Source organism: Hipposideros armiger, unplaced genomic scaffold, assembly GCF_001890085.2.
Source record: "Hipposideros armiger isolate ML-2016 unplaced genomic scaffold, ASM189008v1 scaffold_834, whole genome shotgun sequence".
Lineage (NCBI taxonomy): Eukaryota > Metazoa > Chordata > Mammalia > Chiroptera > Hipposideridae > Hipposideros > Hipposideros armiger.
Genome location: NW_017732184.1, coordinates 272,965 through 291,492, shown reverse-complemented (window position 1 = coordinate 291,492; position 18,528 = coordinate 272,965). Strand labels below are relative to the sequence as shown.

At 35.8% G+C, this 18,528-nt stretch overlaps 1 protein-coding gene across 5 annotated transcripts in view; it reads right to left on the bottom strand.

Moving 5' to 3' along the window:
• The window catches only part of STK33 (serine/threonine kinase 33), a 162,015-nt gene that overhangs the window by 51,387 nt on the left and 92,100 nt on the right, over nt 1-18,528 (bottom strand). For 2 of the 5 annotated variants that reach the window (XM_019629261.1, XM_019629260.1), the window contains exons 4-5: nt 5,128-5,528; nt 1,916-2,029 (exon numbers count right to left, since the gene is read on the bottom strand). In XM_019629261.1, coding sequence (XP_019484806.1) covers nt 1,916-2,029; nt 5,128-5,364 — 351 coding nt within the window. In that variant the 5' untranslated portion in view covers nt 5,365-5,528. Of the gene's footprint in view, nt 1-1,915; nt 2,030-5,127; nt 5,529-18,528 lie in introns of those variants that run through there. The other 3 variants (XM_019629262.1, XM_019629263.1, XM_019629259.1) reach the window with 2 other exon arrangements.

Here is an 18,528-nt window from a genome sequence, read left to right as displayed (position 1 = left end):
AGAGAGAGAGAGAGAGAGAGAGAGTAGGAAAAGCAGAAGGAAAGGGAAAGAGAAACAGAGGGAGGAAGGCGGGCAAGAAGGAGGAGGGGGGAGAAAAGGAGAGAGTGAGAAGGGAAGGGAAGGGAAGGGAAGGAAGTGCTCAGCTTCAGCGTGTTAGACTTTCCTTTAGATGTTTCCTTGTGATATATACCTTGGGAGCTACAAAGATGAATAAAACATAATTCTTGTTTTCTCAGAATTTGTAATCTACTCAAGAGACAAGATTATTACTTAAGTCATAAAGTCTTACGTTAAAAAAAAATACAAAATGACATCGGGGGCAGAGAGCAGAGCTAACACACTGAGAGAAGAAAGGAAAACATTTATGAAAGAGCTGGCATCTGAGACTGGCCTGTGAGAGCACAAAGGGAAAAAAATAATTGACAATTCTACATATTTTCTCTCTAAATATATAGAACCACAACTTGGACACAGTATTTTAATATCGTTTAAATAGGACTTTTTAAATGAGGGATGGGTAGAGGAATAGCCTAACTGCCCAGCTAGTATTTTGTAAACTAATCTTTTTCATCAACTAACTGCTTTGACATCATTACATAGTAGTGTAAATAACGAGAAAATGACTTCTAGCTTGTATTAATTTTAAGAGGATGCTATTAAAATAGTAATATAGATCTATTTTTATTGACATAGAAGACCATGATATAGTGTAGAGTGTGAAAGAATCCACAATATGATCCCATTATGGAAATGTGTGTATGGGGGGTGGGGGTGCTTATATTGATGTCTGGAAAGATATTCATCTAAATATTGAGTAGTTATCATTGGGTAGTAGAATTTTAGATGACTGCAGCTTCCTTTTTTATACTCTTCTGAAATGCTTAAAATCTTTAAAATAAGCCTGTCCATTTAATGGAGGAAGAGAAGCTTCAACTACATCCATTAAGGTTATTTCTTAAAAATATGTAGAAATTTAGAATATTTTGTAATTTAAAACAGGAAAAAAACTGAAAAAATAGGATGATTTATACATGCATTAAATGAAGTAAAAGTAATAAATGTTAAAATTGGTTAAATCTGACTCATGAGTTTTATTTTCTTCATTTTTTTATCTATATTTTCCTAATTTTTCACAACACATTTTGATTTTATAAAAGCTCTTACAACTAAATCTAAAACTCAGGAAACTTGTAGATTTTTAAAAATACAGGCCTTTTATTTAAAGAGAGAGATTTCAACTTTTCAAGTCAGAATTTCTCAAGAAGATTTTTCTGATCACTTTAAATAAATTGCCAAATATCTCTTAAAACATTTTTTTAAGTTAACGTTAATGCAGTTTTCTTCTTGTAGTTGTTCTTGTTGTAGTTCCTTAAAACTCATGTTAAAAGAACACATTAATTTCTAAAATTGTATTAATATTTGCATGTAACAATTAGAATCCTAGGAAGACTAATATCGGTATTCATCTAACCAGAGCCTGTAAAAAATATAGGCGTCCATAAGGGAAATTCCGGCCTCACTACCAGTCACGAAGGCAGCGAACAGCCAAACCATCTCAAGTCATCTGGGCTCTTGCTGCCTCTTAAAGAGGTCCACACAAAGACTCCACGATTGCCCTCAGCAACAGGTAAGACCTGAAGACCAAAATGTTCTCATCTAATAAAAATGCTCTCTGCTTTAATTAAAGTCCATTTGGTCCTCTGTGAACAGAAAAAATAATTAGTCTGCATTTTCTGTAGCAAAGACTTTGACATACTAGAAAATGGTAAATTTCCTCTTTCCTTCCTTTTCATAGAGACTTATTTTTAAATCATTTTTTTCCTTAGAGGCTTATTTTTAAATCATTTTTGCCATTAACCATTGACTTAGAAGAAGCCTGAAAGTTCCTAGTAGCTTCACTTTGCTTTCTGTATACCTCAATAGCAGCCGCATTGTCCATCCTGATATGAGGAACTTTTCCTTCTGTGAAGTTGCCCCGACTCCATTGTTGTTGAGATGCCTTTCTCTCTACATTTGAGGTTCTTGAGGGCTTAGACCAAAAGGAACAAAAAAAAATTTTTTTAAATAGTAACATTAAGATATAACACACTTGTTGACTAAGTAAGAACCCTAATTTGGATAATCTGACAAACCTTCAATGTGTGCCATGATATTTATTGTGTACAAAATAATTCACTGTCTTCTAAGCCCTATGTGATTTATTAGCTCATTAGGCTAAAAGAGACCTTAAGAAGTCACTCAATCTAATCTCCTAAATCCAGGCAAGTGTACATGATAACCTGCAATAGCAGATAAATCAGAACTTACTCGATGATTCTTTAAAATCATGAGACAGCAACTTCATAGCTTTCTCAATCATCCTTGTTTCAAAATATAACAATCATTTTGAATAGGTTATACATAAAAATTACTGGCCATTCACAAAATAGACTTCAAATGAAAATAACATGGTAACTCACTCAGTAACAACACACTCAAAGACAACTCTATGGCAATAACTGTACTGTAATACAAATCAGGACAAACAGTTTAGGGTGAAAATTTGAAAAAGTTACAACCTGAGAGCTGAGAACTTAACTTTTCTTAACTTAGTGCTCTCTGTCTCCAAAGCTGTGCTACATCAAGTGCAATCTTCACACTGCCTCTTCTCTATAAATACACACAAACCAGTCCAACTATGTAGTCATAGATTGTAACTAATGCAAATTGATTGTGTAAAGTATATTTGATATTCAACCTAGATAACTGGGAATTGTCTTAAATAATAATGACCCTATATTTAACCACAACCGTAAATATCATTCTGCATCAGTTGAAATAAAATGTCCCAAAATTCAGATTTAATTCAACTTGTAAACTAATTCAGACAACCTACTGAATGGGTGAAGATATTCAAGAATGATACATTGATAAGGGGTTAATATCCAAAATTTACAAAGAATTTAAAAAGTAACAATCCAATTACAAAATGGGCAGAGGACCTGAACAGACATTTCGCCAAAGAGGACATACAGATGGCCAATAGACGTATGAAAAGATGCTCAGTGTCACTAATCATCAGAGAAATGCAAATTAGCACCACAATGAGATACCACTTCACACCTGTAAGAATGGCTATCATCAATAAATCAACAAAAAACAAGTGCTGGAGAGGATGTGGAGAAAAGGGAACCCTGGTGCACTGTTGGTGGTTGCAAACAGGCAGCCACTATGGAAAATGGCTTGGAGGTTCCTCAAAAAATTAAAAGTAGAGCTACGTTATGACCAAGCAATTCCACGTCTGGGTATTTATCCAAAGAAATACAAAACACTAATTTGAAAAGATATGTGCACACCTATGTTCATTGCAGCATTATATACAATAGTGAAGAAACTGAAGCAACCTAAGTGTCCATCAATAAATGACTGGATTAAGAAGATGTGGTACAGATATACAATGGATATTAATTCGGCCATAAAACAGAATGAAATCTTGCCATTTGCAATAAGATGGATGGACCTGGAAGGTATTATGCTAAGTCAGGGGTTGGCAAACTTTTGAGATGGAAGAGCCAATCCCGACTCTCACAACAATTTAAAAATTATTCAAGAGCCATAAAACAAATGAAATCACCATTATGTGAATAATATCTGTTAAAAATTTTATAAATGAAACTATGATAGTTTTATTTTCATTTTCAATTTTACTTCAGAGCCACATGTACATACCCAAAGAGCCGCATGTGGCTCGCGAGCCACAGTTTGCCGATCCCTGTGCTAAGTGAAATAAGTCAAACAGAGAAAGACAAATACCATGTGATCGCACTTAAATGTGGAATCTGAACAACAAAATAAAGAAACAAAACAGAAACAGACTCATGGATACAGAGAATAAACTGACGGTTGCTGGATGGAAGCAGGGTTGGGAGATGGGTGAAAAAGGTGAAGTGATTAAGAAATACAAATTGGTCGTTATGAAATAGTCAAGGGGATGTAAAGTACAGCATAGGGAATACAGTAATTAATATTGTAATAACTATGTATAGTGCCAGGTACTAGACTAATCGGGGTGCATCACATCGTAAGTTAAACAAATGTCTAACCACTATGCTATACACCTGAAACTAACAAAATAACATTGAATATCAACTATAATTGAAAATAAAAAATAAAATAAAAAAAACCAATTCATTTCTATGTAAATTATTTTTAAATAGACGCTAGAACAACATTCCGAATTATTCACGATCCTGGGAAATAATTTGGGCAGTGTTGGAAATGTCATTAAAGAAATTACTAACCAACTTTGCTCACCTCTTATGTAAGAAAGAAATGTTCCCTTAATAGTTAATAAGGCAATGAATTAGCTGACAAGGGCCCATGGGATATATGGATGAAACTAGGGAAGGGATTAGGGAATGGGATTTTGTTTGTTTGTTGTGTTTTTTAAATTAGTTTATTGGGGTGGCAATGGTTAATAAAGTTACACAGGTTTCAGGTGTACAATTCTGTAATTCATCATCTATATATCACATTGTGTGTTCACCACCCAGAGTCAGTTCTCCTTCCATCACCATACATTTGACCTCCTTTACCCTCATCTACCATTCCCTCCCCGCTTACCCTCTGGTAACCACTAAACTATTGTCTGTGTCTATCAGTTTTTGTTTCTTTGTTTGTCTTGTTTCTTTGTTGTTTTCAGTTTTCAGTGAAGTCATATGGTTTTTGACTTCCTGATTTATTTTGCTTAGCATAATAATCTCAAGATCCATCCATGTTGTTGCAAATGGCACTATTTCATCTTTTCTTATGGCAGAATAGTATTCCACTGTGTATATATATCATGTCTTCTTTATCCATATTACCCAAAGCAATATACAGATTTAATGCAATCCCCACTAAAATCCTACTGGCATTTTTTAAAGAAATAGAACAAAAAATCATCAGATTTGTATGGAACCACAAAAGACCCTGAATAGCCAAAGCAATCTTAAGAAAAAAGAATAATGCTGGAGGCATCACACTCCCTGACTTCAGCTTGTACTACAGAGCAACAATAATCAAAACAGTATGTGTGGTATTGGCAGAAAAACACACAGACCAATGGGATTTCAATTTGTGTTGAAAAGTAGAACTTTCAGTATTTACCAAATCTTTTGCAGAGACATTATTTTTGCTGGTTTGTTGTTCTTTTTTTCTCTCTGGTGAAAGTGAAATGTCTGAAAGTGAAATGTCTGAACTACCAATGCTTGATGTCTCTGACATTTCCACCACCGATGTTGGAGAAAGGCTTGTTTTGCCAGAACATACACAAAGTTCTGTCTGAGAAGTAGATGAACAGTTGGAGCATTTTTTGGATATTTTACCAAAGCCACTATCAGCCATTTGCTTAACTCTGCAACAAAAGCAACCTGAAAGAAAGATGTTTCCACTGTTTGAGGAAAAGAACCAAACCAAAAAGGATAACGTAAGCTGATGGCAAAATTTGTAACTTCCAATTGCTGAGGTCCTTAGGTTAATGATGCATTAGACATATTCACACATGCGAGCTGCAGAAAGAAAAGAAATGACCATTTAGAAAATTATTTCTTATCCTATCACCCTCCTAGAAATGAGAGAAACACTAGAAACTAATGCCCAAACCATTCTGCCTATACCTGGAAAGTTAACATTTACAACAAAATTAGGATATATTTCTAAAAACTATTGGATTCTCATCTTTCAAAATTGAATTCTTGAATTCCAGAAATGTAATTTGCTTAACAATCAAAAGAGTCACCCTCTGTTCAGGACCATGAAACTGCTGAAAAGCAGTCTAAGGTAATTGGGTGGGTTGATATCAATTTTTTAATGAAATAAAATATTTTGCATAAATCCTCGGCAAATTCTGTAAAACTTAATATATATATATATATATATATAATGTGTGCGTGCATCTGTACTTGGTCATATTATAAAATGCATTTCTTAATGTGGGTTGTGGTAAAAAAAATGCTGGTGTAAAATATATATTACTGTGATTTCAAAATTTAAACCTGGTCTACTACTTACTAGAGAAAATTCGTATTATACACTTTACAAAGAAGTAGATAATTTGATTTGACAATACTACCTAATTCTAAAAGTTCAAAGGCAATCTTAGAAGAATCCTCATTTTTATACTCAAATAGCAAAAGTAGCAAGTAGTGGGTGCTATTTTTCCCTGAGTGTAGAACAGATATGCCTAGCATTCTACCTAAATAGAGTTATTGGCAGCTGTATGGTAGCAAGTTGGGAAGATCTGAGCTGAGGAAGGAGGGAGGTACGTGTTCTGCAGTACATATAAGAGAATACCTTGAGAAACCTCCAGAAGTAACTGGGAGTACATTATTATGGTTTTGTGCCATACTATTGCAGATATTATTTAAAAGTATATTTTTTAGTCACAGATTTTGCTGAAAAAGGTCAAGCATTTGTAAAAGTAGGGTGTGTGTATTTACTGGCATCAGTTGCATTCTTTTTACCTTCTACCTGTCTATAAGGTACTTTTCATACACCTTTTCTTTCCTTTTTTTAAAATTTTTCTAAATAAAGTAATATCAAGATGCAGAAATGAAACTGAAGTTATGGGCCAAAAAACATTATTTATTATGCCACCTTGGAAAACTGATTGGAAATTGTAAAGTTGAGTATTTATCAAAGCTATTGGTACTTCACGATGATGGCTTGTCACTTAAAGATGAAATTTATTCCAAATAGCATGAAATCAAAATTGCAATTCACATTTAGACAGCACTATACATTTGACAAGGATTTTATTGTTTTTATTTATTTTGTTTTTCAATTACAATTGACATATAATATTATTTTCAGGTGTACAACATAGTGATTAGACATTTACATGCCTCATGAAGTGCTCACCCCAATAAGTCTAGTATCCATATAACACCATACATAGTTATTACAATATTATTGACTATAGTATTTCCTATGCTGTACTTTACATCCTTATGACTATTTTTATAACTGGCAATCTGTACTTCTTAATCCCTTTCACTTTTTTCAACCAAACCCCAAACACACTCCCATCTGGCGACTATCAATTCTCTGCATCTATGAATTTGTTTCTCTTTTGTTAGTTTATTTTGTTTTTTAGATTCCACACATAAGCAAAATCATATAGTATTTGTCTTTATCTGTCTGACTTATTTCACTTAGCATAATACCCTCTAGGTCTATCCATGTTGTCTCAAATCTTAAGATTTCATTCTGTTTTATAATTAATATTCTGCTGTATATATGTACCATATCTTATTTATCCAATTATCTATCAATGGACACATAACTTGCTTCCATATGTTGGCTATTGTAAATAATGCTGCAGTGAACATAGGGGTGCACATATCTTTTTGAATTAGTGTTTTGGATTTCTTTGGATAAATACCCAGAAGTGGGGTTGCTGGATCATATGGTAATTCTATTTTTAATTTTCGAGGAACCTCCATACTGTTTTCTATAGTGGCTGCACCAATTTGCAATCCCACCAACAGTGCATGAGGGTTCTCTTTTCTCCACACCCTCGCCAACACTTGTTGTTTGTTGATTTATTGATGATAGCCATTCTGACAGGTGTGAGGTGATATCTCATTATGATTTTGATTTCCATCGACCTGATGATTAGTGATGTTGAGTGTTTTTTCATATCTATTGGCTATCTGTATGTCCTCTTTGGAGAAATTTCTGTTTCGGTCTTCTGCCCTTTTTTTTTTTTTTTTTTTAAGATTTTTATTGGAGAATTCGGGGATAGGAACAGTGCTGGGGAATTTGGGGGAAGGGGAACAGACAAGTTGTTGTCCTTTTGTTCTTCAGTCTAGTTGTGGAGGACATTGCTTCACTGGCCCAAGTTGGCACCATCAATGCGCTCTGCCTGGGCAAGGCAGATCAGTCGCCGGCTTCTGGACGGCAGCTCACGCTGGCTGCTGGCTACACACGGTAGCCCATGGCAACCCACTGCAGCAGGGGGGGGCTGTGGCCCAGCCCTCACCAGCGACTCACGGCAGCCCAGCTCCAGGTCGAGCTGTTGTTCAGCATCTTAGCTGTAGAGGGCAGTGTCACTGGCCCTCATATGTGGGATCCGAACCAGGGCACTCTGGCGTCCCAAGCCAGCTCTTAACCAACGTGCCACTCGGCCGGCCCCTCTGCCCATTTTTAAATCGGATTTTTGTTTGTGTGTTTGTGTTTATGTGTGTGTGTGTGTGTGTGTGTGTTGTATGAGTTCCTTATATATTTTGGATATTAACCCTTTACTGGCTGTATCACTGGCAAATATCTTCTCCCATTCAATAGGTTATTTATTTGTTTTGTTGATGGGCTCCTTCACTGTCCAAAAACTTTTTAGTTTGATGTAGTCCCATTCGTTTATTTTTTCTTTAATTTCTTTTGCCTGAAGAGACACACCCAAAAAAATATATATTGTTAAGAGCAATGTCGAAGAGCTTACTGCCTATGTTTTCTTCCAGGAGTTTTGTGTCGTACTATTTTTAGGTCTTATATTTAAGTCTTTAATGCATTTTGAGTTCATTTTTATATATGGTGTAAGAAAGTGGTTGTTTCATATTTTTGCATATTGATGTCCAGTTTTCTGAACACCATTTGTTGAAGAGATTGTCTTTACCCCCACTGTATATTCTAGACTCTATTCTGTTACATTGTGTGTCTATTTTTATGCCAGTACCATGCTGTTTTGATTAATACATCCTTGTAGTGTAGTTTGATATCAGGTAGTGTGATACCTCCAACTTTGTTCTTCTTACTCAAGATTGCTTTGGATATTTGGGTGTCTTTTGCGGTTCCATATAAATTTTTGGATTATTGGTTCTAGTTGGTTCTAGCTCTGTGAAAAATGCATTGATATTTTGATAAGAATTGCACTGATTCTGTAGATTGCTTTGGGTAGTATGGACATTTTAACAATGTTAATTCTTCCTATCCATGAGCATGGTATAGCTTTCGATTTATTTCAATGTTCTTCAGTTTTGTCTTTTTTTCTCTCTCAATGTCTTACAGTTTTATAAATATAGGTCTTTTATCTCCTCGGTTAAATTTATTCCTAGATATTTTATCTTTTTTGATGCAACTGTAAATGGGACTATTTTATAAATTTCTCTTTCTGATAGCTCATTATTGGTGTATAATGCAAATTATTTCTGAATATTAATTTTGTATCCTGCTATTTTACGAAATTCATTTATTAGTTGTAATAGCTTTCGGTGGAATATTTATGGTTCTCTATATATAGTATTATGTCATCTGCAAATGTAGTTTTACTTCTTTCTCTCCAACTTGGATGCCTTTTACTTCTTTTTCTTGTCTGACTGCTGTAGCTAGCACTTCCAATACTATGTTGAGTATAAGTGGTGAAAGTGGACATCCTTGTCTTGTTCCTGATATTAAAATGCTTTCAGTTTTTCACCATTGAATATGATGTTAGCTGTGGGTTTGTCATATATGGCCTTTATTATATCTTCTCTATTCCCACCTTGCTGAGAATTTTTATCATGAGTAGATGTTGGATTTTCTCAAATGCTTTTTCTGCATCTATTAATATGATCATATGATTTTTATCCTTCATTTTGTTTATGTGGTATATCTGAAGAAAGGTCCCCCATTTTCTTATTGCTTAAACTCAAGCCATGCATTACAAAATGGCCTCCACTCTCTCCTAGCTTTCAGATACCTAAAATCAGTAGCTGTTCTCAGAAATCATATGCTTACAAATAATAGGATATGAAAGTCTATAATTGTAACCAGCCTCAGTTTACCCCATACAACAGGGGCCCAGCAAAAATTCCCAAGTTCCTCTAAAAATCCAGTATTCTCCCTTCCCATTTTAACTAACCTACCCAACAACATCAACAGAAACGGCAACAGAATATACTCAGTAATAGCTTAATTTTTTAATCATTATATACTTACAACATAACTATCAATTAATTATAGTTGGATATTAACATAACCCTGCTATTTTAGCTTCTGTAATAACACTTTGCTAAGACTAAATACTTATCCCAACAGGGACCCCAACCCAGTAGAGGGGGCTAGGGTCTAAAGGACTTTCCACTGCCCACACCTGGAACTTCCTTGTTTGGACTTATTATCAGTTTCTGTATAACTCTCTTTGGAATTACCCTGCCTCGATATACCCCTGCAGTTTTTGCCTTTATAAACCCTACGCAACTTCCTTTCGGGGCTGTGAGGTCTTCAGAGGCACTAGCCCCCTCGCAGCCGCTGGCTTTGCAATAAAAACTCCTTGAATTGGCCGAACTGGTATCGTTGTCTGCCTGACTCGAGAGCTTTGCTTTACAACATATCATCTTAATTGATTTGCGGATATTGAGCCTAACTTGCATCCCAGGAATAAATCTCACTTGATCATGGTGTATGGCCTTCTTAATGTATTGCTGATTCCAGTTTGCTACTATTTTGTTGAGGATTTTTGCATTTATGTTCATCAGGGATATTGGCCTATAATTCTCTTATTTTGTAGTGTCTTTTTCTTCTAGGGCAGCAATGTGCTCATTAAAATCCATTCCCTAGCCTCCCTGTAGCTTAGGGATGGCCATGTAACTTATAGCCATGAACCTTACAGAATGCAAGCAAAAGATATACTTAAAAGAAAGAAAATTTATATTCTTAAACCTTTATTGAAAACAGAAAAAAAAATGTACTACATGAGCAGCCAAATGATAAAAGAATAAAACATGATTAAGGAACAAAATTTAAGAAGAACAAAAATGACAAAAATATAAAGGTTTTGTTGAATTTTGCCTTTAAGGTCCCAAATAAACTAACCCCTCACTACTTCTCATAGCTTACCATTCTCTCCCTTGCTCTAGACACACTAGCTTCCTTGCTGATCACCGAAGATGCCAAGCATATTCCCTTGTCATGGCTTTGGCCCCTCTGCATCCTCCGCCTAGGATGCTCTTCCCTCAGACATCTGCAAGGCTAGCTCCTTCACTCCATAGTGGATTCCGCTCATTTTACAGACTTTTCCTAACCACCTCATCTGAAACAACAGGCCCATTCACTCTGACCCTTACCTTGCTTTATTTTTATTTGTAGCACTTACCATTTCACTCAAGAGTTCTCTACCAGGGTTCTTTCCTACTTTTAGGGACAGATGATTCCTATATAAATTGTTTCAGGGCAATGAAAAACCATCCAGTTCATGTCATTCAGTTGGAATAACCAAAATCTGACCATGGCAATGTTCTCGAAAAAGGGAGGAGTTATTAACAGGCCAATCTCATTTGTGAATAGATATAAAAATCCTAAATGCTGTACTTGTATTTATGCCAAGTAATGTGTACAGCAGACTCTAAGATTATTAGATCGAAATAATGGACAAGTCAGCCTAATAAGTATGACCTTTTATCACAGTGGTGTGAAAAAATTCTCCAGCTGTGATTAAAACTCGTAATGGTGAGCACTGGAAAAGGTGTACATAAAGTACCCCCCAGAGAGGTAGAAAGAAGAAAAGAATACAACTGATGCCACTAAACACACACACACACACACACACACACACACACACACACACCCTCTTACAAATGCTTGACTTTGTTTTTCAAATATATGTAGCAAGACAAAGAAAACTCAGAAAATATCTGTATACGCTTTTCAAAATGATTTAACTTCAGGCCTTGGAAGAAAATGCTTTGCATTTCATGTTAAATATAAAGCCTGTAACCATCAGTGACTCAGAGCAGTGGAGTAGATCTGCAAATAACCGCCTTTCTGTTTAGGAAAAATGGTGTTTTCTCTCTGCAGGTGTATAAAAGTCCCATGTAATGTGTGTAAGGCATGCATTTTATGCATGAAGAATACTGATTTTACAGTACTTTTTATAAAAAACTGAAGGAAGTGTTTGTGATATAAAGGTTTATTTAAAGTGTAGCTGAGTTCATTATAAACAGGACACCTAAAGGCATGCTTAACTATATCCTTCAGGTTGATATATATATATATATATATATATATATATATATATATTCTCCACAAACTTTCAACAGAATCTTTAAATATTAAATTTCCCATTTTCAAGAGGGATTCTTTTTTTGTGGCTCCAAAAACAGTTATCTTTCTCTTAGCTCTGTTCAGAAAGCATTTCCTTTCATTTTTTCATCAATCTCTCAATAAATCATAGTATCACTGACATTGACATAGTCTTCTACTGAGAAGTCTTGCTCTGGTTTCTGATCTACCTATTGCCCTCGAAGTATTTAGTAGCTATATTCAGAAAGCATAGAGTTCCTATTAATCACCAAGGAGTTTCATTTCTGCTCTCCAACCTAACCACTACATTTGCCAAATTAATGTTCTACATTCATTCTTACCACAGCAATTCTAAAACAATAGGTTGAATAGCTGCATGCAAAATTTCTTGACAAGGATTAGATTTCAAATATAATTTCTTTTTGGCTGGATGAATTCTAATTATTTTAGCTTAAAAACCAAAATAGAACAAATGTTTACTCACATTTCTTTCTTTCTCATTTATGAATTAATATAAAAGATTTGTTACTAAAATAAATCCACTATCTAGCAGGCCATATAATGTCATTCATATTTTAGAGGCATAAAATTAATCAAGTATTGCAAACCTAAGATATCTTTATGTAAACACAAAAAATGAATAGCTTTTCTTCTATAGAATCATGAAATTATATTTAAACAGGACTTAGATATAAAAATATATATATTAGAAAACCAAAGAAGTTTCCAATGTAATAGGGTTTCTTTGCATCTCCAAAGACTGGACAACATAGGTATTAGACATAATGTAAATAAATAAAGAAAGTTCAAATCATGTCAGTATTTAACTAACGTGTGAGCTTCCCTTTGACTAAAGGTTTTCATTTTATTTTCAGAACTAAGACAAGTCAATGGAACAACTCTGATATGAAAAATCTCTGAGCTTTTTATTTAAGCATAAAAAGGTCTCTTATATATTGGCCCTAGAAGATACACTTACAGCAATTTCCTCAAGAAAATGAATTTAAGAATGGTTTTATGAGATATAACTAGCTACAATTTTCTTCCCCAAAAGCACTTTTCTGGTTTTCTTTGCTAAGACTATGTCTATAGCAACCTAAACCGTCAGTCAATTCAGTCAAAAATGTGTTCTATTCAAGTGAAGAAAAAAAACCTTATGGATTGTCTGACATTATGCAGACCAAGCTGAACAACTCTATATTCACTTTTCAACTACTTGTTTTCATAACATGCTTACAGAGCCTAAAGAGGGGCCAAAGTAGCTTTTAGATCCTAGTGTTATATTTCTAAGGATACCAACACGTTTCCTGTTTCTATTAATATTAAGGGTATGATTACGGAAATGAGTCTGTGTTGTCTTTTAAAAGGATTTACACTACATTTATAATATACATTATTTCATAGATTTTAAAAAAATATTTAATAGTTGATGCATGCTATTAGATTTTTGTTTCTATTTTAATTTGTATAATATTCCTTACCGATTAAGTTGTAATCTGGAGGGACACTCTTAAATGTGGCCCCCATACCAATAGTTTAATGTAAGAACAGAGATTTTACTGAGAAAGTCTGGTTTAAAGAAACTGGATAAAACCAGAGACCCTCTTCCTGACGCTTTCCTGTTTTTATCCAGTGCCTTTTCTCCCTGAACATTATACGCAACCTGAAGCCAGGAGCCTTTATGCCACCACAGACCCGTCCTTGTACATAACAGACACTCAGTGAAAATTTCTGAGTGTTCATTTTGTGGGAAAGAGCCAAAATCCAGAATCACTTATTCAGATGTGTAGGCAGAATCATCAAAAATATGAGGGGGTCATATGGAGCAGGGATATCTCAAAGGGAATGTGAGGGCTCTCTTCATAGATCTGAAGAGGATTAGGCACAAGGAATTAGTCTTCCGTGTGATTCAAAGAGAGGGTACATGACAATTTCAATCTAATATAAAAGACTTCCTAACAGAACTGTGAAAGATCAAAGAAAAGACGCAGTCACCAGAAGTATACAAGTAGAGGTTAGAAAGTCAGTTGGCAGGAAGCCATAGAAGGTATTTAAGCATAGACTAGCATGTCTTAAGGTTCCTTCTAGCCCTAAAAGTCTATGAAGATGAATCACTCCTTCTAATGATCAACTGACGCACAGCAGACATTTAAAGGAATTGAAGTGGTAATGTCACCAGAGGCTCACGGGGTTGTCCAAGAGAGGGCTCAACCCAAAGCAGCGGCAGCTGGGTTCTTATCTCCACACAAGAAAGAATTCAAGAGGGAAACAGATGCAGGAAAGTGAAAGTGATTTATTGAAAATGAAAGTACACACTTGAAAGTGCTGACAAACTTAGAGAACCAGTTGCCCCAAAGAAGTCACGATCAGGGCTATCTATCCCTCCTGGGGTGGGAATTGATGACGTCCCATTGATATGGTTCATTCTTCTTCTTCCCCCTGGGCAAGAACTTCTGTTTCCCACTTTTTCTTCCTTATTTGGTTCCTCCAGAAGTGTCATGGTGTCAGATGCATGATGGGAGTCACAGTTACCGCAATATAAATGAGATTATAATTAGCTACAGGTCAGGTCCCTGTCATAGGGATCAGTCTAGCTGGATGAAACTGGTTCTTGTTTCTCTCCAGCTGCAGGTACTGGATACAGTCACTTGTTACTTGTGTAACCAGTGAGGCACCTCACCTTGTACCCTAGAAGGGGTTGTCAATTTCCTAGGCTACCTATCCTGCCTCAGTAACTAAACTCATCTCCATTGTGGAGGCTTCAATATTATAATGGGGATTCTGCTTTCCTACCACACATCAGGCCATACTAGTTACAGCCCCAAAACTCACCTTAGCCAATCTGGGCAGGGTGATAGTGGGAAGAAGGAAGAGATGAGTTGGGAGGCTGGGTGTACTCAGGAGTAGTGGCCCTAGCTAGAAAAGAAAAAGCTAAATAAAGTGTAAAAGAAAAGACATTGTAAGAAAAAGGAAGACTTCCTTCCCACTCATGAAATCAGAGCATAATAGGTGAAGAGTAAGCAAGTGGGCCCACATGTAGCTAAGACAGCCAAAAAATACAATGTTGCCAATAGACTCCAGAAGAGAAATAGAACCAATCCGAGGACTATTGCATGAACATTTAACTATGCTCCATCCAGGACTCTTAAAAGAAGATAGTCTTCTTGTACTCAGGAACCTTTTTATCCCCCAGCTTTACTGAGGTATAACTGACACATAAAATCACAAGATATTTAAAGTGTATAATGTGATAATTTGATATATGCTGCTAATTTACGCATCTAGTTAATTAACACATCCATCACTTCATATATTGGATACAAACTTCAGTTATAAAATGAATAAGGTCTGATGATCTAATGTATAACATGGTAACTGTAGTTGATATGCTGTATTATAAAACTGCAATTTTCCAAGAGAGTAGAACTTAAATGTTTTCACACACTCAAAAAAGTAAATATGTACTCAGGAATCTTTATCCAATTTGCAGTAGATCCAATAAGATCAAGAATTTGATGGGAAATTGGAGAGATTTGCAAACATCATGTATTAAGCAAGGATTAATAATCTTGCATTAATAAAATATATTAATATAAGTGTGGGCAGAGTACCTTCCTGTCTGCCAAATATTCCTGGGAATATTGAAAGAGAGAAACTTTCCAAAGACAGCAACTGTCCACGAAACTAGTTAGTTAAGAAAATGTGTGATACAATGCTCCAATCCAGATGTTTCACACCATACGACAAAAGGCATCCTGATCCTCAAGATCATGTTCAACACTGGGTGCACAAGTTAGAGGTATCCAGGCAACTTTTCTCTTGTGGCCATATCTGTGCAAAGTCGGTAACTCCAAACAATCTACAACAAAACACCAACAACAGATTCCACGGTCCTTGTTTTCAAGTTTCTGTAGAAACAAAATTAATTTAATATAACAGAAAACAACAAAAACTATTTTTCTTAACCCTGATCCCCTTCAGGGCAGGAACCATGTTTTGTTCACTTTGTCATTTTCTGACCAGTAAAAGGCCTGTACTAAATAAGGATTATTGATCAAAAGTCATTCACTGATTGATGAAAACAGTGTTTTACAGCTTACAAATATAATATACAATGTACTTGCCTAGTGTAAGAGAGTCCATTGCCTGTCATGTAAACAAAGAATATCCTTATGGAAGTCTCCTGGCCAAAAAACCCAGCCCTCACTCCGATGTGAAGCTGTCAGTCTAGAGCAAAACAGCAAAACCCCTGTACGAAAGTTGAACCCAGTCCTCTACTGTAAATTTCTATCTGCTTCTGAAAGGTTCCCTATCAGACAAGACATTATGACTGCACTCCCACATTTATATTCTACTCAAGATGGTTTGTTTTCACGAATCTAGAAGGATATAAACACATAGGTATTTATTTCAGTGATGGACCATATTGTCAAATTCAAAGGGTTTCTGCTAGCTAAGGCCAGTCCCTGACAACTACAGGCCTTGGTCATAATAAACTTTATTACTAACATCCTATATTCAATAAAGGATCACTATTTTTGGTAGATGGTGTAGCTACAAATAATTAGTTCATTTTTCTGTCATAGTAAAACATGTGTGTCATAGCCAACACCAGAAAAATTCATGTGAGATATATGTTAACCTTCTCAGACTCCCTAGCCAAATAACCTCAAGGAAGAATACTTATTTTCTGGAAAATCCCATTTTCTTCACTCCTACTCATGAGCCATATACTGCAACACAGAAACTCCAGACTTATAGCCAGAACAAAAACATTTAGAATGTCATATCTCAGGAATCACTGTAGTATGGCTGTCAATTTCAGCAAGACAGGAAAATAGGCAAAGTAAGACCTAAAAGGCACCTGATGGCAAGGGTTCTGTAAGTCTGGCCAAGAAGAGTGTCCAAGGGTAATAGTATAGTAAGTTACACAGAGAGTACCAGGGGTCCAAGAAGGAAAACAGGCCACCTGAGACTCCAGCCATCTAAGAGTTGATGTATGTATCCAGCAAATACTTTCTGAATACCTGTTATATACCAAGGATTGTATTGGGTGCTAGGGATAAAGAGGTTCTTGAAACATGAGCCTTACTAATAATGATAATGATAATGATAAAGATAAAGATAAAGATAATGATAGGTATGCGCAAAGTACAAAAAATGATGCTAAGGAGGGAGTCACTAGAGAAGTAACATAATCTAGTGGGAAACAAAAAATGTTTTACAATGAAAGAGGCCAGGATTCAAATTCCACCTCTACCACTTACTAGCTCAGTTCCCCATATGCAAAGTGGAGATAACGGTAATACCGATCTTATATGATTATGGTGAGAACTAACTAGTAACACTTGTAAAGGGCCTAGTACTTTGCCTGGTACATGTTATTACTTTAAAAATCATTATGACTCACTTGTAGAGGGAAAGGCCACAAAAGGCTTCATGGGACAGGTGACAGGTACTCAAACCAAGTCCTAAAGAATAAATTGGCATTCACCTGGTGAACAAGGCAAGGGAAGGCTCTCCAGACAAAGACACCAGCACATGCAAGGGGCCAGAACCTGAGGTTCCAGAGGAGTAGAAGAAGGTAGTTTCCATGTGAAGGCAATAACAACGGGACAGAGAAAACCAGGGCTGGGTTAAGACAAGCAGAGGGAAGAAGCACTTTCAGAAAAAACAGGGGTTAAGCAGAATGTCCTCACTGAAGAATACAGCAGTTGCCCAGGCATGAAGGACAGGTAGGATGAAGTGAGACATGAGGTTCTCTTTCTGACAGAGCTGCCAAAAATAAAGGGCTGCTGCAATGGAATCTTAGGTAACACTAATCAGCCACAGATTTGGAGTGAACGGAGAGCGGCTGCCAAACTGCCAACACTAACTCACTTACTCACTCTTCCAGCAGGCATTTGCAGCTCAGCAGTGACAGGGACACAGGGCATCAAGGTATGTTGAAAATATAAACTGTAAAGTTCAAAAGTAGGAAGAATACGCTCCAGCCAGTACAATTAATCCAAACCTACTGCCATAGGAACACATCAGAATTTGTGACAAATTCACTAGAGTCCAAGTTTCAATGTGATAAAAATATATGGCTTATTTCTAGTTAGTTCAAAAATAACAAAAAATGCCAAAGGAAACTTCCCACTGTAACTTCCACAATAAAATATTAAATTATGTATTATACACACACACACACACACACACACACACATACACACACACACACACACCTACCTATTCCAAATTCAGCACTACTACAACCAAATCTACATCAGTCCCAAGAAACTGAACACCAGTGTTCTACCATTTGGGGTCTAAAGACCCCAAATTTCTAAACAATTTATTAGCATTAAAATCTCAGAAATCTTCTCAAACAATGATTCCATTTTACATGTAAAGAAAATTTCAAGTGAAATGTTTTTGCCATTGGTGAACCTAAATAATGAAAGCTTTACTGTTAGACCAAAGTTCAAATTCCTCACCAGTGAATTATCCTATCTGGTTTACTTGCCTCAT